Source organism: Varroa destructor, unplaced genomic scaffold, assembly GCF_002443255.2.
Source record: "Varroa destructor unplaced genomic scaffold, Vdes_3.0 BEIS01000001.1, whole genome shotgun sequence".
NCBI lineage: Eukaryota > Metazoa > Arthropoda > Arachnida > Mesostigmata > Varroidae > Varroa > Varroa destructor.
Window position 1 is genome coordinate 11,339,767 of NW_019211454.1, and position 26,871 is coordinate 11,366,637.

General features: G+C 38.7%; 1 protein-coding gene and 1 long non-coding RNA gene across 2 annotated transcripts; one reads left to right on the forward strand and one right to left on the reverse strand.

Moving 5' to 3' along the window:
* Positions 1 to 875: 875 nt before the first annotated feature.
* On the reverse strand, positions 876 to 23,474 carry LOC147758256 (uncharacterized). Its single transcript, XR_015319830.1, has 2 exons — positions 23,337 to 23,474; positions 876 to 1,172 (listed from the first exon to the last, which is right to left on the reverse strand). It is a non-coding gene; the product is annotated as an uncharacterized LOC147758256 (long non-coding RNA).
* Positions 23,475 to 23,949: 475 nt separating this feature from the next.
* LOC111249712 (beta-1,3-galactosyltransferase bre-2-like) lies at positions 23,950 to 25,011 on the forward strand. The gene has a single exon (XM_022803948.2). It carries the CDS (start codon positions 23,950 to 23,952, stop codon positions 24,877 to 24,879), a length of 930 nt encoding a protein of 309 aa, XP_022659683.1. The 3' UTR covers positions 24,880 to 25,011.
* The last annotated feature ends 1,860 nt before the right edge of the window (positions 25,012 to 26,871 follow it).

A 26,871-nucleotide genomic window follows, 5' to 3' on the forward strand; every position in this document is an offset into this window, starting at 1 on the left:
AAAAGATTTTCTTACACGCTGAAAAATGGCTAAGTAAGTTCAGTTAAAGGCAGTAACCTTAGTAGGTTTTTTTCCCGTTTATGATGTTTCGTTTAACGCCTATGCTTCCTGTAAACGGATTCTGTAAGTATGTTACACCGTGACGTTTCATTTATCCGGTGACGATAATCGGATCTTGAGCCTAGTAAGTAAAATTTCTCGAATATATTAATTGTTATTCGAAATCACAGGTTCGAATCGGTAAGCGTCCATGTTTCAGCTTGACGAAATATCTTTTCGTCACCGAGATAACCGTAGATGCTAGCTTCAGATGCGCGATTGACCGTCTGCACGTTCCGACTCGGGCACTAAGTGCCTTACCACCACTATTATTCTTCACAGCTGGTCGGTTTGTGCTGATACAATGGATCCTTACTGACTGATGAACCAAGAGAAAGGTAAATTAGCGATGAGAAGAAAACTTACGCTGACATCATAATCTTAACATTTTTTGAAGTACACGCTAGTCCAGCGTTTGAGAAGCCCCTTTTCCGCAAGCTAATATTGTAATTTAGTTTATCCGGCGTACGGTAGATTCAGTTCAAGCTAGGGCGAGCCCGATTTCAGGCATTCAAAGGTTACTGATTTCAGCAAGACCATATCTCGCCTGATGCCAATAGAGTACTTGCTAGAAGATGGGAAGCCAACTCGTGCGTAGGCTACAGAGCTGCTCGACTAGGTAAGGGCACCTAACCGGAAAAAAGGATTAGTTACCACGGCGATATCATTAATTAGTTATACCAAGCATCTACACGCAACAATATACGCATTAGTAGAAAACCTAGTAACAATTACACATTGATACATGGTAAATTTTAGGAAGCAACAGAAGTATATTCATTTAAAATATGGTGCGTTTATTTGAAAAGGCCCTATTATGAATAACGCTATATTATATATATTACTGCACTATTATCGACGCTCTCGATCCAACGATTCGACGATTCTCATGCGCCTCCATTTTGCCGCTTCTGTCTAGGACTCGAATGATAGGCTGGCATTGTTGCAAACAACATATATAATATAAAAGGTAAACAGTGTTGTCACAGTTGCCCGCCAAATTTAAAGATACAGGGTAAAGTGGTTGTAGACACACTTCGTTTCGTGCTGGAAGAAGCCAGTCTCGCAGAACACTGAAAGACAACCGAAACGCGAGTAGGTTTTCCCGCCTTAGCACAAATTAAAATAAACCGAGAGCTTGAACTCGGCTAGAAAAAACAGAGCCAATTTTTCGTCGTGTTTACGAGGACTCTTTGCTAGAATGCTAGAAACGAAAAACACTTGGAGAACGTGGGAAATCTAAATGATTAGAAACTTGGCTAGATAAAACAAATAATAAACACAGCGTTTTGCTATTTGCATACTAACATTCCTAAGCTGTTGTCGTTTGTTCTATGTATCCGATAGAACGATCACGATTAGCTGTTTTCGGCCGTACTTAAACAGCGAACTGGGAGGCTACCACACGTTGGTTTGTTGCAGAATCCGAATAACTAAATATATATAGATACTTATATATGGCGCCTACGGAAGCATAGCCGTACGGGTCGAGAGATGCGCCTATTAGGCTCGTTGTAACCTCGTTCCCAGGCTCAGTTTCCTACTGTGAAAATGTCTACGTTTAAAACAGGTTATTTTATACAGAATTGTTTTATTTAGCAATCGCGACGCAGGAATCGCTTACAAATCTAAAAACTCTTTACCTTAGAAAAACAGACTTGATAACTTTTTAGATTTGATTATTTCGCATAGTTTACAGAATTTGTGGTACACAATGGCCACTGTAGTTTGTTTAGGAAAGGTAAAATATTATCACTCGAGATCACGCTGTGCACTAATCTGTGAGGTTCACGCGTATCAGTTTCAATATCTGCTACTGAAACTTGGAGCTGGACATGAGAAATCTGAAGTCTAGATCGCCAGTATAAACGAATTATACTCATTAGTTAACATTGCGCCTCAAAATGAGAGCTACTTTAGAACAATATCTGCGGTACCTGTTTCCGCACTTCATAAAGAACATCGAGAAGACTAACGATAGATAAAGGCTAAATCCGTATACGTACACCAAATACTTTCAAGCGTAGCATGGTTACCGAATTGAACATTTCGGAGACCGCAGTAAAACATATATGTAACTGGTCTGATGCACTGATTTTCATTCTTTTTCCATTTGCGAATTCAACAGACCAGCTATACGATCGATTTTTAGTGTTGAAACCAAGCAAGAAAGTAACCCTGCGGGACGACGCGCTGGGCTACCCCCTCACCCTTTTGCTTTGGCGATTTATTTGCATATGTAGTTGATCGGTTTTCCCTTATGCAAGCGCATACGAAATTTAACCTAAAGGTAAGGAATCCATTCAATACGCGTATGAGTCCTGGAATAAAAAGCCTGCTTCGTTAAGTCCCATCGAGGGGCAACGTTTAGCGCGTTAAAAATTCTCATTCTCAGTTAGATGCGACTGAGTCCTAAATCTCCGGCCTGGGGGTGATTGTTGGTGCAGGTGCCAAATCTTATAGTTACTTTCCGATACAAACTTAATCAGAACAAAAGTTTTGAAATCACAACGTTACTTGCTTTTTTTTCTAGCCCATTTAAAATATCGTAAACGGTTACAATATCATGTATGTGTCTCTTCTGATATAGGCTCGTAGCGAAATGACTGGATTATGCGCTACACTGTCGTACAGATTGTAATGGGCATCCTGTTTGGACAAATGGGCCGCATCAAAGGGTTGGACGAGCTTAATATCGCTTTGAATGTCACTTCACGGTAACTTGCAAATTAATTTCGACATCAAGATGTATAACATATACAGGACTTAATCCGGGAACGCGTGTCGATGCTTAATGGAAGAAAGTCCGTAGATGTACATGCGATGTTACCAGAATTAGTTCTAGGGAACTTTGTACCTTGCTATTGTAATACCGCAAGGTTTCACCTGAACAAACCAACTGCAGCAGCTAGTTACCATAAGTCGGTTGAACAACCGTATTTGAGTTGTATGTTAAGACGTTGTATACACAACGTGTATACATTGAACCGTCATATTTCATATATTGTTGAAGCACTCCAATAATTACGCATTAGACTCTCAAAGTTTATGAGCTTCGACTTAAAGGAGCGCACGTAATTTGTGGGATTAGCAGCTTTAGGATTCGAACGAAACTCTTTGAGCCCTAAAGTTAAATAACGCAATACATCATCGTACCATACTTCAAGCCTGAGTATTTGAAGACCATATTTAGTCGGGAAATAGAGACTGAATATTAAATACATGAAAAAAATAAATGAAACAATATGGAAGCAAGTATAAAGCGCGGAATGTCTGAGTTGTGAAATTCTAGCATATCATTGCAGCCGGAGAATGAAAAGTGCTGCGAGTAAGAATTAACGTACGAACAGAGTGTTTCAAAAGGAAAAGCTTCAAGGTTTTGAAGGTACCGATGGTGAATTATCGCAAATCGCTCCGCTGAAAGTTGCTTCCGAATTATGACCCAATGATACGGGGATTAATCGGTGGGGTCTCACAATACCAGACAAGTGCCTTAGCAATGGAGCCTGGTCCGCATAATGCGTCAACAATTAAATTTCACGGAAAATCGTGTATACGGGATGGTAGGTAAAAAGAAGGTGGAAACTACGCCAGTAATGGCAATGAAAAGGCACGCATTTGAAGGCCGCTTGATTACGTAGCTGAACGCGCTTATCTCACGGCTTTCCTAACAGTGTTCGACGAAAAAACTCCAAGACCGGAAATCGTGAGGTACTTCACGCCAACAGTCAGTTTGAAAAATTTCAAGTAAACGAGATGCCGTCGTAAACTTTTAATCCGTCTATCTACTTTCTCATCTTTTCCGTAACCATTTGCCCCTACGCCTATGGGCTCATATAAAAAAATCGAGGAGTGACAAAAAAGGAGAGATACATACTATTCGTCTATGATCGTTTTAGTCACATATTTTTACCCCTGCGGCTTATATGCAGCTGTGGGATCCGACAGCTTGATACTACTGACTCTGCAGTCTATTTTCAAATATGTATCTAGAAACTGATTAAGTCACCAACGTTTTCATATAGAAAGAAGTGTGTGGAAGCAGCTCTTGATATTACGGTCTTGCCCCTGAACCCTATGACTAGCTTCTTTAAAATGCTGTTGCCAGCTGCGAGCCGTATCTATTATTCAGGTGTCAAGGGAAGTTTTCACTGAGGTTTTTCCGATAGCAGCGAAATACTGGACCTTACCTTTGATAGGCACGCGTATTGTCGAGTGCGCCGATTGACCTTCGTAATAACTGAAGTCGTTCGCCCTTACACCTGCTCTTTTATACAGAAGCATGTATGAAGGTCGACGTATCTAACAAACTAAAGCCGAATGAGCAAACTACAACTATTTCTCTAGAACATCACCACCATGGTGTATATACTCATGCATAAAGTGCTCGGAGCCACAGGAGAAACATCATCCGTTTTGGGTTTCATAAAAGGGAAATGCGTTGAGTAACAAACTGAAATGTATTACAATGGCTGCCGAAAACCACAAGGAATCGTTCAACTTCTGAGCTGTGACTTCTCACTAACTGAATTATTCTATATTTGTTTCGAAATACACATAGAAACAATGTAACTTCCAGCAACATCCTAACACAACATTTCTAGTCCTTTAACGATTCTGCTGGGCGTACAATTACAGGATTATTTTGGTACAAAGTTGTGAGCGTGCCAGGACCGTCCTAAGGGATCGCAAGGTCGACGTCTTTACTGCTGCCCAAGCTGGGTACGCATACTACATCGTGCGTAACTGACGGCGAGATTTTTGGTACATTGAGTTGAGCGAAACCATGCAAATGTTTTGAAAGGAAGCTCGTTATAATATAATAAATTGCCATAATTAACTGTGCGAAACGTGTAACTGCACCCTAATCAGTCTTTTAAACAGAACAAGATCCCAAAAAATGTTCGTGCATTCCTTCCGCAGTCTTAAGTCCCCTTGGAAAAGAGGATGTTAAAGGTGGTAAAAAGGCAGTGTGTTTATATAAGTGTGTTTGTCAGGAGTCCATTAATCTCTATTGTTCGTTAATGTGAACTGTGAGTGAAGAGTCGTATTCGTCTATCGTATTTTAATGGCGGCAAGCCGAAGCCATCACAGCATCTTAGCATGAAAAACTACTCGATTTTTTTCCTAGACAATAGATTAGGACACGAACTACAAATCATTTGGTACCAGCAGGTTGGGCCATCAAAATAAACTGTATCGTTTAGTTGAAGCTGAAGGACCAAAAATGCCAGTAAGATATGCCCCGTGTATGGTTCAGTGATTGTATTTGGATCCTCAGCGTACACGTATAAATAGTGCATACGCTATAAGAGAAAGACATCAAGTTACACAACACGTAGTAACTCTAAATATCTACTTGTACGACCATGGTAACAAGTTTTACATGCGAAGTGTTCGGATCCGTAGAGTGCAGAGAGACGTATAAACGGTCCTATATTTCGTTGCTATAAAGATTATAACTCGAAGCACCGTGTATGGGACTTCTAGAAAACCTATGTAAGTCTCCTAAGAGCGATCCTTATCAGAGGTAAAAAAAATTGATCATTTATTATACAAGTGGGGTCAAACGAAGTCGTCGATGAAGACGGGTCGTACTCCTTCGCAGCTGCAAGAATTTCATCTCACACGAAAAAATGTATGCTCTAAATAACCTGGTGAAACGAGAAGCGAACGAGGTGATAAGAAACACTTACGCGAAACGAGCGATAAAATACTGTAAAGCGTTGGCCTATTTAACAAAAAATTACATTCAAAAACGGACTCACTCCTGAAGCAAGAAAGGCGCAAAATGCGTGTTGTATGGCATTACGTTCTCTAGCTTAGTAATTGATTATATAAAGCATTATAACTTTTGCTCCCAAAAGGAAAATAGTTCGGCAGTGAAACTGTAGGGTAAACGATAAAGATTTTAAGATGCCAGGTACCGATACGGTGGTGCTTGATATCAAGTAACTGGTAACGCTCTCGGAAGGGTCTCAGCCTTCAGTGTGCGGAAGCTTTCTAAGACCGGCGAAGTGCTTACGATGCAGCGGTGATCAATAATAGCGGACAAGCTGTTGAGCAGTAGTAGTATAGGCACTCTGATATAGATCTATTAGACCTAGAAAAGCATACAATGCTACAAAAAGGACGTACAAAGGGGTGCAGACGCCCAATCACAGAAATATATCGCAAGCCGTGTGTACCAACCTTAATCCGATATCGTTTAGTTCGTACAAAGATGTGGTTTTCAATGGGCGTTCACAGGCCGAAAGGTTAAGGACTCATCAGTTCATGTCAGTTGATATCCACCGAATTTACGAAAACACGCAAAGGAGAAACAAACGCTCCTGCAGGAAACACGCCATCACAAAAATTAGACCGGTCTAGGACTCTAGCCCTCTGCTTCAAAAGTGATTGCACATATTACGGAGACACGGTGTTATGTGTTCCTATCTGGATCACCAGACCAAAGACAAACCAAAGATTTATTTAATGATATTTTTAAGGTGTTTAGGAACAGCAAATTACAAATAATGAACTTTTGTTCATAAATAAATAATAAATACAGATAAATGTACAGAAAGGAGGCACAGCCTCAGTAATGGGCGTCCATCTTATTAGGTTTAAAACGGAATGTATACCCACTGCGTTTCATGGTGGGAGCCAACCATATAGTAAAATTATTCAAGTTAGTCGGTGGTTTTTTTAAGTTGATCATGAACTAAAGTTTTAAGTTGGCTACTACGTTCAAGGAAAAATCGCTACGAGTAAAAACAAATGTCTAGCTATCTATTGGTAACTTTTGTACCGGTAATAACAGCAAAAGACACCAAGGTGATATTAGGGTAATGTTAGCAGTAATCATTGGATAATATTAGAGTAATACTAGGATAATTATCTAATTGTATTAGGGTAATATTAAAGTAATTATTGGACAATATTCGGATAAGATTAGGGTAGTACCAGGATAACTACTAAATGATACTAGGGTAATGTTAGCGTAATTATTGGATTATATTAGAGGTAATCATTAGATAATAGTAGGGTAATATTATAGGTAAGCATTGGATAATACGCTGGATGGAATGGATAATAATACTAGGGTAATTACCGAATATTATTAGGGTAATTATTGGGGCGGTATCGGGGTAATTATTGGGGTCATATAAGGGTAATATTAGAGTAATGTCAGAGTGATTATTAGGGTGGCATTGGGGGTAATATAAGGGTAATCATTCATGTGATATTAGAATAACTATTGGAGTGCTTCAACAATACATGAAATATATGTTCAATGTATACAACATCTCAACATACAATCCAAATACGCTCGTTCAACCGATTTAGAATAACCAGATGCTGCGGTTGGTTTGTTAAAATGAAAGCTTGCGGTATTACAATAGGAAGGTTTCAGATAATTCTGGTAACATCATACGTGCAACTACGGGCCTTCTTCCACTAAGTATCAACACGCCGTCCCGAATTGGGTCCTATATATATTATACTCCCTGAAGTCGAAATTAATTTCCAAATTACCGTGCAGTGACATTCAAAGCGATATTAAGCTCGTCCGATTTGTCCAAAGAGGATGCGCATTACAGTCAGTGCAACAGTGTACCGCATAATCCAGTCGTTCCGCTACGAACATATATCAGAAAAGACTCATACATGATATTGTAACCGTCTATGATATTTTGAATGAGCTAGTATATAATAAAAAAAACCGAGTAACATTGCCATTTCAAAACATTTGTTCTGATTAAGTTAGTATCGGAAAGTAACTACAAGATATGGCACATTCATTAAGAATCACCCCGAGCCGAACGCTTTGCGACTTCACCATTACTTATTATTATTATTAGATAAAATATTGAGATGCGCCGTGCTTCTTGGGTGCCTATCTTGAATTGTTCAGTATGCTTGACGACTAGTTGGTTGCGTTTCGACCAAAGAGCTCTTCGTCGATTCTTGAACCTCTCCATCTGCCAGCAGTTACCAAAGATCACACAGTAAAGCTCCCAAAGGAACTCGTCCTAATGGATTTTACTAAGCCGAAATTAAAATGCCGCTACCAATACAGCTAAAGCTGAATATGAAATTAGAGACCGCCCTCAGGGTTAAATTATAGGTTAACTGAGTCAAAGTTACATTGCATAGCCCTGTTAGCAGTCCAGACATCTAAAAATCACTGGTCAAGTAAAACGTTAAGCCGCGCAGAATCTAGTCCACACAATCACACCTAACTGAGAATGAGGGTTTTTAACGTGCTAAACGTTAGCCCTTGACCGAACCTAACAAAGGAGGCTTCTTATTCCAGAACTCACATGCGTATTGAATTGATTCCTTACATCTACGTTCAATTTCCTATGCGCTTGAATAAAGGAAAACAGATCAACCACATATGCAGAGAATTCGCCAAGGCAGTGGGGTGAGGAGAAGCCCAGTCCTACGTAATGACAAACTACAGGGCGTCACCACACAGTGTTACTTTTTTGCCTAGCTTTAACACTAAAAATCGATTATGTAGTCGGCCGATTAAACTCGCAAATGGAAAAGAATGAAGACCAGTTATATATATATATATATATATATATATATATATAATGTTCAATCCGGTAACCATGCTATGCTTGAAAACATACGGATTTAGCCTTTATCTATCGTTAGTCTTCTGGATCTCCTTTATGGAGTGCGGAAACGGGTACCGTAGACACTGTTTTAAAGTAGTTCTTGTTTTTAAGCGCAATGTTAACCAATGAGTATAATTCGTTAATGAGTATAATCGGCGATCTAGACTTCAGATTTCTCATGTCTAGCTCCAAGTTTCAGTAACAAATATTGAAATTGATATGTTTGAACCTCACAGATTAGTGCACTGGTCTCGAATGATACTATTTTACCTTTCCTAAACAGACCACAGTGGCCATTATGTAGCACAGATTCTGTAAGTTATGCGAAATAATCAAATTTAAAAAGTTATCAAGTCTGTTTTTCTAAGGTAAAGGGGTTTTAGATTTGGAAGCAATTCCTACGTCGCGATTGCTAAATAAAACAATTCTGTATAAAATAACCTGTTTTAAACATAGACATTTTCACGGCAGGAAACTGAGGCTAGAAATAAGGTTACGACCAGCCTCATAGGCACATCTCTCGACCCGTACAGCTATACTTCTGTAAGTACGTAAGTATATATATATATATACTGCTGCAACGAACCAACGTGTTATAGCCTTTAAATCCATTAGAAATGTTTACGTACAAGTGAAGCTGGCTTACCCTGATCGGCTTACCAGCTTGTTGGACAAACGACGATAGCTTAGAAGCTGTAATTCATTATGATTCGTCATGTCCAAATCGGGACTATTGATTTCGGTTGAATATTAAATTAGGCCCGTTTATATAGATAACGCTCGACTCAGTTTCAGATCGCTAATAAACAAATATCAATCTCTCTGTCTTAATCAAGTTCATTTAGCGAAAGGCCCTGATACATTAGTTAAATGAGCTTTCGTAAAAGTGATTCTAGTCCCGCTGAAAGTTTTCGTTCGTTATTCGATATATCCCTCCAGATATCATACCTATACAATATTTATAGAACTAGACAAAGTATAAATCATTCGCTTGGATGAACGAAATACCAAACTATAACATTGTTTATAACAAAATAGAGATTCGTCTCCATTCGAGTACATTATGTCGTCATCTGGTGGGACATCCGTGGTAAGATTGTTACATGCTAAATTCTGAAGACTACCAGGCGTCTCTTGAGATCAGTATGTTAAAAATCAAGGACTTTTGTTAGTTTTTCTTTAAACTATAAAAGAAAAATAGAACTGGCCTTTAAGGGCTCTGCGTTCATTATTTGTACGCGTCTTATCCATCCAATTTCTTAATCTTGTTTGCGAGCGGCCCGCCTAGACTAGTCGTTGTTGTTCAGACAAAGTTTACCAAACAGCACTGAAATTCCTGTTCGTCGGCAATCAGTTTTCTCGACCAGGACGAAAGATTCGTGTTATCCTTTCTACGGCTATTCTCTTGGTTTGCCCTCATTTATACTAAGGCGCAAAGCTTAGTCGTGTTTCGGCCGAGCCAAAGATCCTTATTGTCGCTAATGAATAATATCACCATAGCAACTAATCTTTTTGCCGGTCAGGCACTTTCGCGTAGTCGACCTGCTCGGTAGTCTTCACACGGCTTGGCTATTCGTTTTATAACAAACACTACACTGGCCTACCTAAAATTCATGACTTCTGAATACTTGGTATCTGATTCACCGTAATCTGATTCGCGAGAAAGCTGCCGAAAAAAAGGGTGTTGTCAAATGTTAAGCTTGTAGGCATTTCCGGAAATGTTAAGGTTATAACACCACTGCAAGAGTTAGCTTCTCAGCGCTTATTTTTGTTTCCAACTGTTATTATTCCCCATCGACATGGGTCTTCCCTAGTGAGGATTTATTGTAAAATGACATGAGCCAGCTAGTTGTGGAGGATGACAACGTTAGTAAAGCATCTGCTACCCCAATTATAGAAAGGTGCAGACATCCAATAATGCATCGGAAAATAGCCTTTGCTAGTATCTCAGTGATTAAAGGGTATTTGGAACGACTGGAACATAAACGCTTACTTATTCGAACTTATGATCTTGAATAAAAAGAAATAGCCTGGAGCAGTTTTTATTTACCTTCCTTCTATGCGGACTCTCTGCGATATGTCAAAGCACAACACCCCTCTAACTTCGTGTACCGTAAATGCAGAGAACCACAATATGAGTTCGTATATGACGGTATGACACACTAATGAACTGTGCTTGCAGGAAACACAAATATTCAAACACACTTTTCTAGCAATATAACTTTATTGGAAGTCTGTGGTCGCGTCAGCCGCAGACTTCCTATACGCAGGACTCTCTGTTACCAAGCTTTTTGTTAGTATGTAAAAAAATTTTGCGGTTCGATTGATATGATAGCACCGTCAATTACGGCGCAGTAAATAGGATCATGGAGATGTTGCAACGACAGGGCACTTTACTTGTCGCCCCACTTGGGGTAGATCATGGGATCTTATTACTGTTAACTTCCTATATTCTGTCCGTATTTAAGAGCCAAAATCCAACACTATGCATAAGCTAGTCGTCAAAATTTCATGTCAATACCAGTGGTTATATGAGAAGTAATTTTAATAAATTTTTCCGATATTCTTTTACATAAGATCAACAAGCGCTTTTCGTGTATATACGTAGGAAACCTTATGTGGTATAGGGCGTTCTTGAAGACTGAGTGTGAATTCCGACATGTTAGGCTGGCTCCGTATGATTGCTTCGGTTGCATAAACTCATTAGCTTCACCGATGCTGTGTGAGATTGCCTACATTATATATTCCGATAAAGACACTTTGCATGACTTTCTGCCATTGGCACCCCAGGGTGTATCAAAAGCGAGATTTAGATCGATGGCTTTTGATTAATTTTTAAAAATACGCCTTCATTAATATAAGCAGTCCATATATTTGTCACTTACCATAAATAGTGACAATTAATTCGGTGTCCTACAAAATGCCTCTCGATAGGCGTAAGCCTGTATATTATCAAAGTAGAATGATAGAAGCTAGAGGTGTACTTCGTACAAATAGCATTCTGCCGCACAAGCGGTAAGGGGGTTCGGGATCTGATGGAATCATTTGATTATGTAAGTGTTATCATCCTAGCGTGGCACCTAGGCATCTACTATAAAAAAAACACATCGATAAAAATAATTAAATTACTTTTAACCGAAAAATTTGGCTTGAAAAATTCTTAATAGTTCGCCTATGAAGGAGCGGCTGGTTTGTTCAGACGAAGCCATAAGAAAAAGGACGTTCTACTAAAGACAAAATAATGCTCATTATATATATATATATATATATATATATATACTACATGGGTTCTAAAGGATCACAAATCTCATTCTAATAATAATTAATAATTCTAGTTAAAGTCAAATAGGATAATTTGTCTTCGCAGCAAGTCGCGCTGCGCTTATTCACTAGTTGCAGTGGTTTTATACACTAATGAAACCGTGAGCCCTAATAGCGCTCATGTTGTTTACAACAGGAAATATAGCGAACATTTACTCAGACCTCTATCGCTTCATCCTTAAATATGCAGAACTATATACGCTTTCGCTCCATAGGATACCACGCAGAATGGCCGTGGCGACTTCCCATATTATTTTTCCTTTTATAATTCATAGACGTTACGAATAGGGCAAGACTGAATGCATAACAGAGTACTGCAGCTAGGACAAAAGAGTCCTTAAACTGGCTTATTAGTTTATTGCCAAGGGTCCAATGATCGACCCGTGTTACAGATTCACTGATTTACCTGTTTCTTATAAGCGGAAGAAAAATGTACGGAATTGTTTACTAACGGTCTGACTTGCTTTATGGGACTCTTCTAATTTGTTTGTTTATTTCGGTAGTGCGATAAAAAAGAGTAGGCTTGTAGGTTGGCACGAAAAAATATAACATGGCAATTATATGGTATAAAAAAATTCAGCCTCCAACATTTCCTTTTAATACTTAAAAGACAGATATTACCAACTAATATTCGTTGGTCCATGACTAAGATGGCGTTCCATCAGAAATGCTGCGTACAAATTAGCCATTTATCGCGATCCCTAAAAATACCTATATTGAAATAAAAAAAAGCATGGGCTTGTGTTCGCTCCTTCAGATAGTGACGCTAGATTAAACGAATTATGTCAAGTAAGTTTCAATTTATAAAGATGATCGCACGGATTCCCACCGGTAAGCGCTCAACTAAGCAGTGACCCAATGTAATTTTTATAAGTGCTTACGTTCTGGCCACCTCCATTGTTCTGACGGTGTAATGCACCGCAATGGCCTCTTAGAGCACAATACGACTGTAGATTTATTGACTATCAAATAATTGAATGGGCCTCATTCACGCCCTTAAGTATCATGAATTGTAAGTGAGTGGTAGGAAATATTCCTTTGGTGAGCTTCGGTTCACCACGGGTACCCATGGTTTCGTATAGGTTTTAGTAGTCCGTGTTTTTCTTCTGATACGAATGGCGAGTCCTTTTCGTCTTGGCAAACATAGGAAATGTGAACGGGTTTAGCAGATATCTACAAGTATAAAGTGAAGCTGCCTTGTTGCGTGTGGGATCATCGAAGCTCGAAATCGAAGTCTGTACGTCTTTTTCGATACTATACAATGAAAAAGATGCATAGCTTATTCTAGAGGAGTTGACGACACCTTAGCTGACGCAATTCTTCCCTTTAATTTGTTTTGGTATGGGTAATAAAAGTGCTAAATCGTCTTAAGGAAAAAAACGTCTGATAGAGCAGCCAGCGTTGAGTATTCAAACAGCCATCTTGCTTTTCTTTCATTGATTGTGTATGCTTCAAAGTATACCTCATTGCGAAGATAGTCCATAGCAGAACTGAAACCTGGAAGGCCGCCTATGTCTTGTCCTGTTGCATTTTAAACTGAATTGACATAGTTTCTAAAATGCTCTGTTAAGTTACTGGATGCGCAAATCTCTACATAACGGTCCGACGGAAATTGCTAATTTGAATGATAGTTCATTTCCGATTGGCAGTACAGTGTGCTATTATGCCAGTTGGTCCTAGTTAAGGCTCTTAGGGATCATTTTGATGTATGTATGTATGCCGTGCTTCTAATTATTAAGGTCGACGACTACGTAAAATACGCATCTATTATATCGTTGAATACATTTTTTTAAACATTTCGAGTGCATATTGTTACACGTTTTGCTTATAATATACACAAATTGGTTTTCATAACTCCACAGATAATTGACTATTATCGGCGCTAATTGTATTGAGCGCGTGTTGCAGTCTTCAGACAGAATGTGAAGACCTAGGCGTATAGAGCAAATAGCGATATAATTACTTTACGGTAAAACCAGTGATAATTGCAACATGATCCTACATCTTTTGCTATATAAATCTAATATGATGTTTTAATTGCACTTCTATACCACTGTATTGACGCATACCATTCCTCCTTTATTGATACATTACGAAAAATTGATTTTTTTTCATTAACAGCATTATGTCTCGTTTGTAGGCTCCATACGACCAGCTTAAATTATTCTCGTCTCGTATCGAGTGAGGACATTTTGAAAGCTTTGTTTTTTTTTTTCGTCTCGGTTTATGAATTACCACCAGTTTAGGTTTGTGTAAATGTAAATGTATATTTGTTACGCGTAGTCCAGGATTAGATTATTACAACAATGTAGGATTGAACGTGCACATTTTCCCCCAAAAAGTCTATTTTTCTAAAATAGCATCGAACATTATTTGGTGGGAGAAATCAAAGCCGAAGTGTTCGATGGTATATATTAATGTTATGCTACTTGTTTCAAACAGTGATTTGCCTGAAACAAAAAGCGATGGCTCGCTATGTAGATGTTAGAAAATTTGTAAATATCTCGCAAAAAGCGTTATCTTGACGATTTATGTGACTGCGCCTTAGGGGGTAATCGTCGAGGACACGAGCTGTTAGCATAGCTATTTCTATTTTTTTTTCTCTGTTGAGTGTCCTTTGACTACGTCTTATTTGGTACTGAATACATGGTACATGGTATTGAATAGGCACAGCATGATTCATGCACGGCTTTTAGATTTGACAGTTTTTATCGATCTATTTTTATCTAAAGGAAGTCTGTCATCTACTGTAGCCCATACTAAACTATTTGCTCGACTGCGGCATATGGGGCAATCTTTATCATTTTCTATCATAGCAAAATCTAATGATTTACATAAAACAAGCTGTAAACATAGAACAAAATAATGTTTGGTTCTAAATGGCTTAAAAACCGTTCTGCCGATAGAACGTTTCAATGAGGAAGTTGTTAGGCTCTGCTTACTAATACCACTTGACGCATGATCTTCATTAAAAAGCTACTTGAGGATGAACGAAAAAATATTTCGAAAATAACTAGTCAATAGTTTAAGTTACAAATTGGAGCTGTCAGCGCAAAAACACGAGAAATGAACCCGTGAACCGAATCATCCACTAAGTATTATTTAACGTAGGTGCCATTATCGCTTTTCGCGTATACGATAATGATCGAAAGAAAACAATCTTCTAACGTGACTGATCTTGTCGGATTTAGAGGTTTCGTCGAAGATTCAAAATCACGCCGCAGGCACGTTCTCACTTACATCGGATGCACTCAATTAAGCTATCGGTAGATGACAGCCATGTTACAACAGTGACTGAATTTTGTGACAAAAACGATTACTTTATAGGATTACTACTTTCAGAGGCTGCAATTTTTAATTAAGCCTTAGCCAATGGTGCATTTATCGTAAAGCACCTTTACATCAACTCTATTTGCTCAAGACAAATTGCTGCCAAACCAGTGCTTTATACCATATGAACGTTCTGAATGAAAGTAGATATTTGAACAAAATGTTTTGCATGTGTTGACAGAAACATCCACCGTGGCGCTAATGCAATTGATACGTTTCAACCACGACTCGACCTCAACGCTGAGAAGACTTTCTCATCGTGCTGAAGAAATTGGCGAAGAACGATGATCTGACTTCTCAAAAATCATCATTATTCGTTAATAATAAGTTATGATTCCTTCAGTTATCGATAAGATATCAGTTATTACTATATAAGTAGATCGTTTTTTATAGCGTACATTATTTATTCCATAATGTAAATACATATTACGTATGTGAATCTCCTTTTCCAAGCGTTCGTTAGCTACACTATTAAATATAACCGCATATTGTATATAATTATACTCGTGCGATTTCAGTCGATTTTACGATGAAACCGTGATTAATCTTAAGTCAGTTAGAAAGCGCCCTCATTTCAGTGCAAGTAGGCAAGCAGTCAACAGAGTACAAAGGCCTTTTTTGCTGCTCCCAGTGCCTGCAGGACAACGCGCACACCTCCTAGAGACAAATAATTTTCATTATCAAATTTGTAGTAGTTCATAACAAAGCAGTTACTGTTAAAAAGTACAAAGCCATGGCGAGGATAGCTGGGCCGTTGGATAGGGTAGCAGCGGATGCCCTTATCTACTTAATCGTGGTGGCAATATCTACAATGCGTAACGGCAGTATCGGACGTAAAAATTAAAGCAACAGTTAGGAGATGTCGTTCGCTGTCAGATGGCCCTATACAAGTTCTATATATCATTTAGATGTATAGCTTGTGCGAATAGTTAATCAACACCGAACGCCAATATCAGTAACCAATCATATATCAATTACGCGTCGTTAGAGCATCGTACCGCGTAGCGTTTGCCCCGTATTGATGTATATACTATTGTAAATTCGGGTGGCAATATATTGTTACGCTTACAGTTTCTTCTCTGCCATATTACGAGTACCTTAATGACTAGATATATCCACAATAACAAAATCAAAATCATCAATAGTCGTTTGAACATGTTTCCAAGTTATCCAATACAAATAATGAACCGGAAGTTTTTTTAATGGTAATTTGGAAAAAACGATTTTTTTTTTTACAAGCAGCTAATTTTTGCCTTCTATAGCATATTCAGCTATTAAGAATGTCGCTACACGAGAAAGAGGACGTCTATATTAGTCATTGTACTTTCATCGATATATTTAACCAAAGCTGTGCTCTCACAGCAGAGGCTGTATTGCGAAGACAGCGCTACACAGAATTTCCGAGGCTTTTCGTCGCACGGAAAGTTTTTTTATTTTTATCTTCTAAGCTTTGCAACTCTGTTGGCTTCTACCGCGTTTCAGTAACCTATCGCAGCCAATATGCAGTCGTATTTGTCTGAACGTCTGAACTGCTGGCTCTTGAACATCGATTGTATGGGGATCAGTTATATGAATAGCAATAATTTATTGTGACTGGCGTTAAAGGAAGTTTTCTGAAGAAACCTGTCGCACACAAGCGGCAATTTGTAGCCTTGCCATAATTGCTTGCTGTTAATTATCCACAACTTCAGTTTGCAGCCGTCTATGGGACCGGGCCAACACTTAGCGAGTAGAGGAAGCTACAAGTGCTTGCTACACGAGGAACACTTGTGGATAAGGAACCTAACTAAGCCACAGGTCAAATCTAACGGTAAAATCAATCTCAAGCATAAAAACATTTCTCACGGAATCGTTATCAATGTTTAACCTAGTTACACTGGTTTACCATTCAGTGAAAATGTTACAATTATTAGGCGCTAGAACTTGATTGTAGATTTCAATTTCGGATTATTGGGAATCTCTCGTAAAATAATTGACTCTGAATCGACTGGTATAATCACCGAACCGCGACGGTAATGGACCACTTAGGTCGCAACTTACTTAAAACATTTCAGCAATTAAAGTAGTATAGATTCACGAAAAAATGCATATTTAACTATACGCAAATTACTATTATATATCAACGTAGAAAATTTTAAGAACGAATTTAACAAATGTAATTATTTCCCTTAAATAAGTTCGGTTCGACCTTCGTGGCGAAAAGCTAATGACTGGGAAAACTTATCTGGTGTTTAAGAATTAAAAGACTGTAAATTTAAATAACACAGTTTAGACAGTGTGCTAATAAACAACGCAGCCGAGTTGAGTACGTCATCTTCTATAGCTATTTTCGAGCCTGTGCGAGTATGCATAACGCAAGGATATAATAATAGCGAGGGTAGATGGAGTCGTTGAGATTGCCATTTAGGAGTTTTCCAGACTCGTAGCCACGATGACCATGAAAGTCGTGCAAGATTGGATGCTCCCAGGATTGTAGAAACTTGAAAACATTGCACTTAAAAACAAGAGTAAATATTGTTTCATCTGCTTACTAAGGCTGCTATCGGAAGTCTTCGATGCTATCTCTGAGGGGATGTTCTGAAACTTCACAAAAAAGAACGGTCTGTTGTAAGAGAGACAACACGGTTTCAGAAAATGTCGGTCAGTTCTGTCAGCGATTGATAGAGTCCTCCAAAGCGTGGGGAGCAAAGAGACGGCAAATTGTAATCAGAAATCCATTTTGGGCTATTTCCTTGGATATCAAAAACGCATGTAATATTCTGCCATGGCACATGCTCCCGAAGTATCTGAAGAAAGACAAAATGGCTCTGAGTATATTGTGCGCAGGTCTTAAGCTATCTAAGCGGTCGGACAGTGACAATCAGGGCGTTTCCTTAACCATGATTGCCGATGTATTAACCTGCACTAGAATTCTACGACTACCAGACTTTCTAATGGAGGTAGATTTAATGGCATACGCGGCCGACTTCTCACTAACGGTGCAGGCGCGTAGACTGAATAAAGAAAGGCTCCGCTTTGGAGCCCCAGTCTAAGGGCTCCGACCTCGACAGCATACTGTTTCGAAGCACTAAACCGTTTTAGCCATAAACATATGTTAGGCACACAGAACAATCAAAACAAGTGGACCTCGTGTTAACGGGAACTATCTTATGGGATGTAAAAGTTAAAAACGATGGACAACCTGGGCAAGTCCAACAGCGCACTGGCAGTTTTAACATCGCCTGCACTGAACAGGGAAGCCGCCTTAGGGCGCACACCGGCCATGCACGGGTAGAGTAGATGACAACGCATTTCATATTCTGGCGCCATGCGAGGCGCTGAAACACGTTAGGATGATTTTCTTTGATGCAGAGGTAAAGAGAGCCTTGACAAAAAAAGCTAAGAAAGCTGACGCGTCACATGTGCACGTCTCAAGAATACTAGCGCGGCAAATACAGGATAGCTAAAGAAAAAAATACTTTTGTAAATCGCCATTTCCAGAGGAGAAAGATAATGCCAACAAATAGGGTTCGAAAGTAGAGCAGAAGGTTTTTATATCTCTTCGCCAGGAATTAGGTCTTCTGGTGCGGTGCGGAACCTAACTGATGTGAATCCGACTTATCGATTTAACAGTACTTGCTATTCCTTCTTACCAATCCGCAGTATCATCAAATGATTACAGAATTAAGCATAGGATAGGAGCTGCGAATTAGTGGGTAATAATGATCTTAGTGGAACTAGGTTCAACCCTCAGCGCTAGGCTCGGCCATTATGAAATAGTCCTTGCCCCAGTGGTGTCGGGTCAAGCCTAAGTTGTATTATTCAAACTCTCTTGAAAAAATTCTTTGTGTGTCTAGTAGGATTCGTTACTACTTGTGACCACGATTATATAACGAATGCCTTGCCGATTTAAGCATACCGCTAAAAACAATAACTAATCTATAAACTTTGATTTCTTTATAAATAAAGATAAATTTTAAAAAAATATTCATTAGATGTACTAGGTGGGAAAGTAACCGAATTAATTTGAAGCTGTCAAAAACTGATTTAGTGAAAAGACAACGAGACTTCTTTTAACAGCCTTAGAGGCAACGATGAAGAGTCTAGAGAGCTCTCCTCCAGTTCTTTTTAATATAAAAGAACTGAATCTTTTGTGGCACTTGTCTTACTTTATGCCATACTGATCTTTAGCCACATTGCTCTCTAAATGGTCGGAAGTACGTATGCATAATAAGACAGCTTTTAATTATAGATTTGTTTCTCTATAGATAAAGATAAACAACGCCAGGTGGTGGCTATTCTAATGTTAAAATATATTAACGCGTGTTAATGTTTGTTTTTTTGTTTCATATTGAATATGTTTCTTCTCAAATTTGGTTTAACCAAAGTCATACTAAACGCATTGGTCCCTGTCACTTACTACATGACTAAAGCGTATTGATTAGAGCTTACAGTACGTAACATGTTGTGATGAAATATATTAAAGTTGATTGAAACCAAGTGCCTTTAAAGGTTTGGCAAGATAATAAGCTGCGTTTAGTCTTTTATTACGTAGGAAAATGGCAGCATACATACGAACGCCTGGAGCTCTTGATTATCGTTCATATTTTCTATGGAATGGGTTGTAGGTGACACGGCTGATTTATCGCTAATACGTTATATAGGTTTTATCTGTGTGGTCTGTTTTTATGACGTGAATGCCGCAAAATGGTCGTTCTTTTCTACTAGAGAGGCGAAATGTAGTCTATCTCAACGTACAGACTACTCAACTTCATAATGCCTCTGGTCAGAAGTTAAACACGTTACCTAGGGTAAGTGAAGCCACAGGTAAAGGCAGAAAATCTTAGAATTCCTACATGCATGTCTTCTCGACTGCTATTGGCAAAGACAGGTATTACGTAATAGTCGCTTTTGATTCGATTTTGTATCGTTAAGAAAGTGCTTGTGTCACAGCTTTATAGAAACGACACTGTTTACTGTCTTTGGATCGTATAAATTATGAGCAGTATAATATCGATGGATAGTATTTTAACAAGCAAGCATTTATATTACGAACGAAAGTGCCGCCGTTGATAGTTCGTTGTTTATTAACAGGTTTAGTAATAGTTTAACTAATAATAGGTTCGATTACTGGCTGATTTAAACTATGTATCAGGAGTTGAGGGCGGCTACGTTACCACTCTACAAGATCTGCTAAACACATGCTCTCTACATTTATACCTTATAGAAACAATAATGAAACGATAGTCAAGTGTACCTTTGGACGCAAATAGAAGTCGTATGGTTAAAACGTCTTGCTTTCTAGCACGAACGAGTATACGAAAAATCTCAATCGATCTACGTCGGTCTCAAGAGGGAAGGAATTTTCCTCTTTTCTTTACTTTATTCATGGTTGGAGAAACAAAGTGCTTTTACGAAGCGTTTCAGGGATCTCGCGTGCCCAGCTCTAGGCCGCGGTGCAGAAATCTTTTCAAATACGACACTCAACAGGTAAAATCAGTTTTTGTTTGACATTGGCTAATAGCTGACTTGTCTGGACAGGCAGAGACTAACGAGCAGCCATTTTGAATTACAATCAAAGGTCAGAAGCCTGATTCTAGCCCAGTAGGAGTGACCTCTCCAGCTTTCTGTTATACACTGACTAGAATTCAACTCGAAGTTCGGTCAAAGGGTTTGAAGGCACATGATAAACGAGACGATTAACTAAAATGAATCTCTAATTATATTTATAAGTCAATAATAAGCGGGTAACAAAGTCGAACGTTATCTCATCGGGACGACCGAGAGTCGTTGTAAAAGTCCACCTCGTTTTTGTTCAGTTATCCTAAATATATGCTTAGAGTTTTACAGCCTTAGCTTTGCTTCAGCTTCTTTTCGCTTTAGCGGTGCTTCTTGCAGCACCTCAATACAGACGAGAGTATACCATTGGTATTAAGCGCCGTTAAATTTGCTTGTCTCAGGCGTTTTAATACAGGTTAGTTCGCTCATTATATTTTCATTAGCATAAACGTTGTGTCGTTTAAGAACAGAACTGATACATCTCAGAGAAATTACGCTCAGACAACGTTAACGGCCCTCGTCTATACAGGGTCGGTCTCTCCTAATAATTTGTTTTAATTTCAAGACATTTCTTGTACTAAAAGCTAGGACATGACGTTTACGATGAGACGATCTAGGTAGTTTTTGTCAGCGCATACATAGTGTCAAACAATAATAAATAATTAATTCCAAGTTCGTTAAGAGATAAAAAAATGCCCCTTAGCAAAGAGTGCATTACCGGAAGTGTGTATGAAGGTGTTCATGTTGGTCCACCGTGTACTCCCGGGAAGTTAACAACTTTAGTTAAAGCAAGCAAAAAATATATATATATTTACATATTTTGACGAATATAGCTGAATTTAATAACGATGCAAAGGGTTAACGTACTTTATACTATGTGTCTTTGTCATTACTCAGCACGCAATGAGATTAACGTGCCTCCACGCGTTTACTCTATGAAATTCAATTATCTTACGCAAAAAGAAAGAATGCGATTCGTATGACGATATGATACAGATCAATTTGGCAAACCATTATAGAAATCCTACGCTAAAGTCTATTGTTTTAGTTCAACGGGTCATGGATTGGCGACAGAACGGAGGGAAATTGCTCATCAAAGCGGACGACAAAACGTTTGTTAACATGGCTCTTTTATCTGAGACTGTAAAAAACTTCGGGAACGGTAAGAGATATGGCCGATATCCTAATAACTGAATGGTGCAGCAAGTGGGGCTTCACAGAAGGTGGATTTGCCTCTGACATATTTCCACAATTGTTGCACCAGTAATTTTTTGTTATCACAGAACGAGCGCTCTACCAAATCTACGAGAGTCTGTTTAAGCCAGCATTCCCATTCACCGAGGACGCTTAGATCACCGGACTAGCTACTGAGCAAGCTGGCGTGCCCCGTTTGCAGCTGCCTCGGGGCACTTCAATGAATCCGCGAAGAACTCCGGATCAGGCAACCGTTTTGGATAATCGTATCTTAGATCAGCAAAGATGTATATATAAAATTGCAAGAAATAAGCTAAATTCAAGGACCACATATTCACGCAAACAGGACAGTGAAGAGGATCAAATCAAGTCATGAAGCAGACCGTGCCAATCCGTGATCAATATCCATTCGACATCATTTATATTTTTTTTTCCTATACAGGTGTCGTTGATGACTATTATTATACCACTAAAAAAAATAGGTAATAGTCATCAGCTATAAGGTACAGTTCCGTACAAATGTTGCTTACTCCATTTGTTATGTAAATTAATCAACATAGTGCAATACATTCAAGTGCATTAATTATAAACCTGGCTATTTCATAGTCAGTGATTAGGGTCTGGATTTCAAAAAATTTAACGGAAGAGAAACCATAACAGAGTTTAGAATGAAACTTGTTATGGCTATGACTAAGATGATGTATCACATCAGTTACCGACTTCGTATCTACAATTGAGGAAGCTTTACTTCTCCTGCACCGCATAAAGTATCCCCTTTTTTTAGCCGAGTTGAATTACACGTAATCGTTATTAATGTTATACCAGTGTAACAGGTCCGTTCTTAGCGTGCGTTATCGAATATCATCTCTCAGTTAAGGGCTAACCTAGACGAAGGATATTAAAGAACACAAAGGTAAATCGTACAATGTCAATTATTTTTCTACATATTTGGGATCACTGTATATGTATATGGAAGCCAACTCCATCCATTTATAATGTATAGTTCCAATAATGGTGTCAGCGGGTTACTAGCGGTGTCCGCATTACTAGCTGTTGCATTAGAATAAAATAAAAATCACTCGCAGCTATTCTATTGAGTTCAATAGGAGTCTACTATTATTAAATCCGTATAAACTGATGTGTCGCACATAATTCCAATGTAGAGTCTCAGGTACACTTACATGTTCATCACCGTCATGTAAAACTATTTAATATACTTGTTTTGTGAGCCAAGATTACCAGGTCATTGACGAGCTCGTTGTCGTCAATCTCCGAACGATATTCGATCAAAGGGTGGTACACTGATCTTTCTATCACAAGAGAAATAGTGTGACACGCTAATGATTCTAGAGTGACCGAGTTTGGTTCCGATTCTCAAGTGGAAATACATTTCGTAAGGTTTATTTGTAATATTCGAAGCTGTTTCACATTTTTTCAATGAAAACTTCCGGTCGGAGTTGAAATGTACGTAATATTGTCTACTATCTGCTCATGCTATGAACCATCGTTCTATTTACAAACAGAAAACACATTTGTTGCAACGCAGACATGCTTTTACTTTGATCAATTTAAACCGCAGCTGCTTTCAGGTACTGTAATCTCTATGGACCAAGCATGCTCTGTTCCTGTCGACGTACCCCGCTTCGGTGTCATGTAATGTACTTTCGACCGCTATGAAAGCGCTTACTGAAATGGACTTGAAGGAAGCCTTAATGAAACGAGGTAATCAGGTGAACGACGAACCTCTATTGGTATAACGCACCTCATTACTGACCATCGCCTGCTTTGAGGACAGCCAACAAAGGCTCACTTTGCCTGACATATGAATCTGACTGTCAAATAAACCGTCTAGATGAGGTGCCGTTTCCGACGCCGATTTCTTTCAGTCCTCGGAGGTGGTATTCTCCTCATTTTCGCTATTGTTATAATGGGGTTCGATGGTCGTCAACGAGCGCGAAAGCGTTCCTGGAACATCGAGATGCCAGTACTGCTTCAGACAGCGAAGTTTCCCACAGACGGCAGTATCCTCGTATGTGTGCCATCGGCTCCCGGAAATTTTGATAAGCGACAAGCTATTCGAGACACGTGGGCGACGACTCGAACAATTCGCGTCGTTTTTTTTGTAGGTGTTCCAAACGGCACCAGAGCAAAGTATCACCAGAGGGTCATAGAAGCTGAACATGAATCGTTTGATGATATCGTACAGGTAGGGTTTAGTGACACCTACAGAAATTTGACGCTGAAAGTGATTTCGTTAATGTTGTGGGCGAGTGAACATCGCTGGCCAGACCGTCGACTCATCGTTAAAGCGGACGATGATACATTTGTTAATACACCTCTGCTGTTGAGCTACCTTGACCATTTTACCAATGGCAATATTTACGGACTCTATCAGGACACATACACAGTGCCGCGTTGTAATGTTTCAGCATGCAAGAAGTGGGGTCTCACGTATCATGAATTCCCTTCAAATATATTCCCGCCACATGTGCGAGGCGCCATGTACATACTCACCGAGATGGCACTCGAGCGATTACTGAAGTATCTGTTTGATCCTCCGTTTTTGTATATCGAGGACATATATATTACAGGGCTGGTTGCAGGCCGAGCCGGAGTACCAGTTTGCAGTTTGCCTAGCGGTCTCAAAATAGTTGCAACGAGCCCGACAAAAAGCACTGTATTTATCTTAAACAAAGGGCTCCTTTCGCAACATTACTGCCAGCCTCAGCACCACAGAGATTTCTGGAAACGCGTGCGCAAAAATCTTCCCTATAAAAATTGAGAGCATATAACATGTACCATTCATTTTGATGTCATAATTAAAGATCAAATTGTGCGTATTATTTTTAGAATGTTATTTAAAGGTATCTAAGTATAATATTAATAAATTCGAATTCATGCCGCCCCTTATAAATATATTGTTTTTGCCTGAGAATAAAGTAAAACAATGCCCTTAGCGGCAATTTCACGAAACAATATGGTGTGAGCACTTCGAAGAAACTTTGAAGCTGAGGTATCTCTCTAAAAAGCATGGGCCCCGTTCACTTTGCATAGTTAGATAAATCTTAGTTATATTTCGTTTTAATTCTACATATGTTTGTTGCGCAATACTTCTTCAAGGTCTACTGTTCGCACATGAGGGGTTTATATGTTGGTTCTATAAATTACTATTTAAATGCAATCGTTACACTTTTTTTTTTGTTCGCAGAACTACCATATAAACATTTACACGCAAAAATTAGACGCTGTATAATTTGAACTGTTTGTTCGGGAAGGTTACGGGCGTTCATATAATCGTTTCGGTCATCCACTGCCATCCATGAGACACACTTTCATACAAGCGGATTGGCGCACAAGTGTCTAGGACAAAAACCCTGTAACTGAGATTTGAGTGTGTTGCATCACTATGTGCTAGACTGTAATAAATAAAGGAATGTTGATATGATAACGTCAAATCAATCACTCTCCATTAAGAAAGCGTTAAAACAAACGATAGAAGTGCCTTTACATGAGTTCACAAGTGGTCTGGACATCGAATTCGTACTGTAATTGAAATCACGTGACGTAAAGAATAACTGCTGATTGGAATTATTGCATTTCTTACAAATTACGAGGTTTTTGAAAGACACTTTCTACTGGTATGTAATTTTTTTAGATTCAAATTTTTTGGCGTATCTAACTCATTTTTAAGCGTAATTTTCTCTAAATTTAAATCTAGAATGTTTACGATATATTTGCGTTCGATAGCTCTTTGTATATTTAGTTAAAACGTAGCGCCAATACATCTTTAGGGATTTTATTTTTAGGCGATTTTTCAGAACAAAAATATTCAGATTTTTCATACTTTAGCTCCTAGTTACCTCCCGAATAATTGTGTTATAATAGCTTCTACTATGTTTGCGTTAATTCTCAATAGCTTTATATAGATATTATATATATTTGTATAAACCAAAAATTTCAATATGCAATACATCCTAGCTGTGCGTGGAAGCAGCCAGTGTAGACAAACGTAGCAGCCATCCTACGTTAGTTACTCGTCTAGACAATCACGATCAAACGTTGGCTAACAGAACGAAAAACTCAAATCAATAAAGAATTTACACCGAAATAAAGCTTTATTATCATTTAGGCTTGAAAATACGAATTCTATCTGTTGGGATGGTCTTCAGGGTAGTGGAACTGCTCTATAGTTCAGGAGTTCGTACATGTTCGTGCTACCTACCCTCTACTCTTCAGCTCGAAAGTAAAAACGATCCCAGGGAAAATATTATACTGTATATAATGTTTCTTGGCCATGATGTCAAAAATGAATCCAAACCGCTATCTAAAAATGCTCATTGTTTTCTATCAAATAAGCACCTGAAGGGTATTATTTGAATTTGCTAAATCTACGTTGTGGGCGTCGTCCCGCACCCACTGTTATATGGTTGGAGATTTCCAATTATATAGCGCTGTAGTAAAGTGCATATAGTATTTGCTGACTACAGAGGCGTAGAAGTGTACGTTGCTAACTGCTAACTTCCTCCATCAATGTCCCTCGGTAGATTCGACAGAGGTTAGCTTATTTCTCTACCTACTATTTAGCTAGCTCGGCAAATATATGCATTAATTTTTTTTATATAGATTTACCTATTTCTTAGTCGAGTTGGTTGTGCGTGTATATGTAAATAAACTTCAGTAAAATTTGTCATTATAACCTAGTTAAATAAGAGATTGATCTTGATTAGCTATAATCGAGAAGAGGTCGGCTAGAATTCCGAAGAACGAACCCTCG

Excerpts from the sequence above, each read along its gene's own strand:
- LOC111249712 (XM_022803948.2), top strand. The coding sequence starts at position 23,950 with ATGAGGTGCCGTTTCCGACGCCGATTTCTTTCAGTCCTCGGAGGTGGT.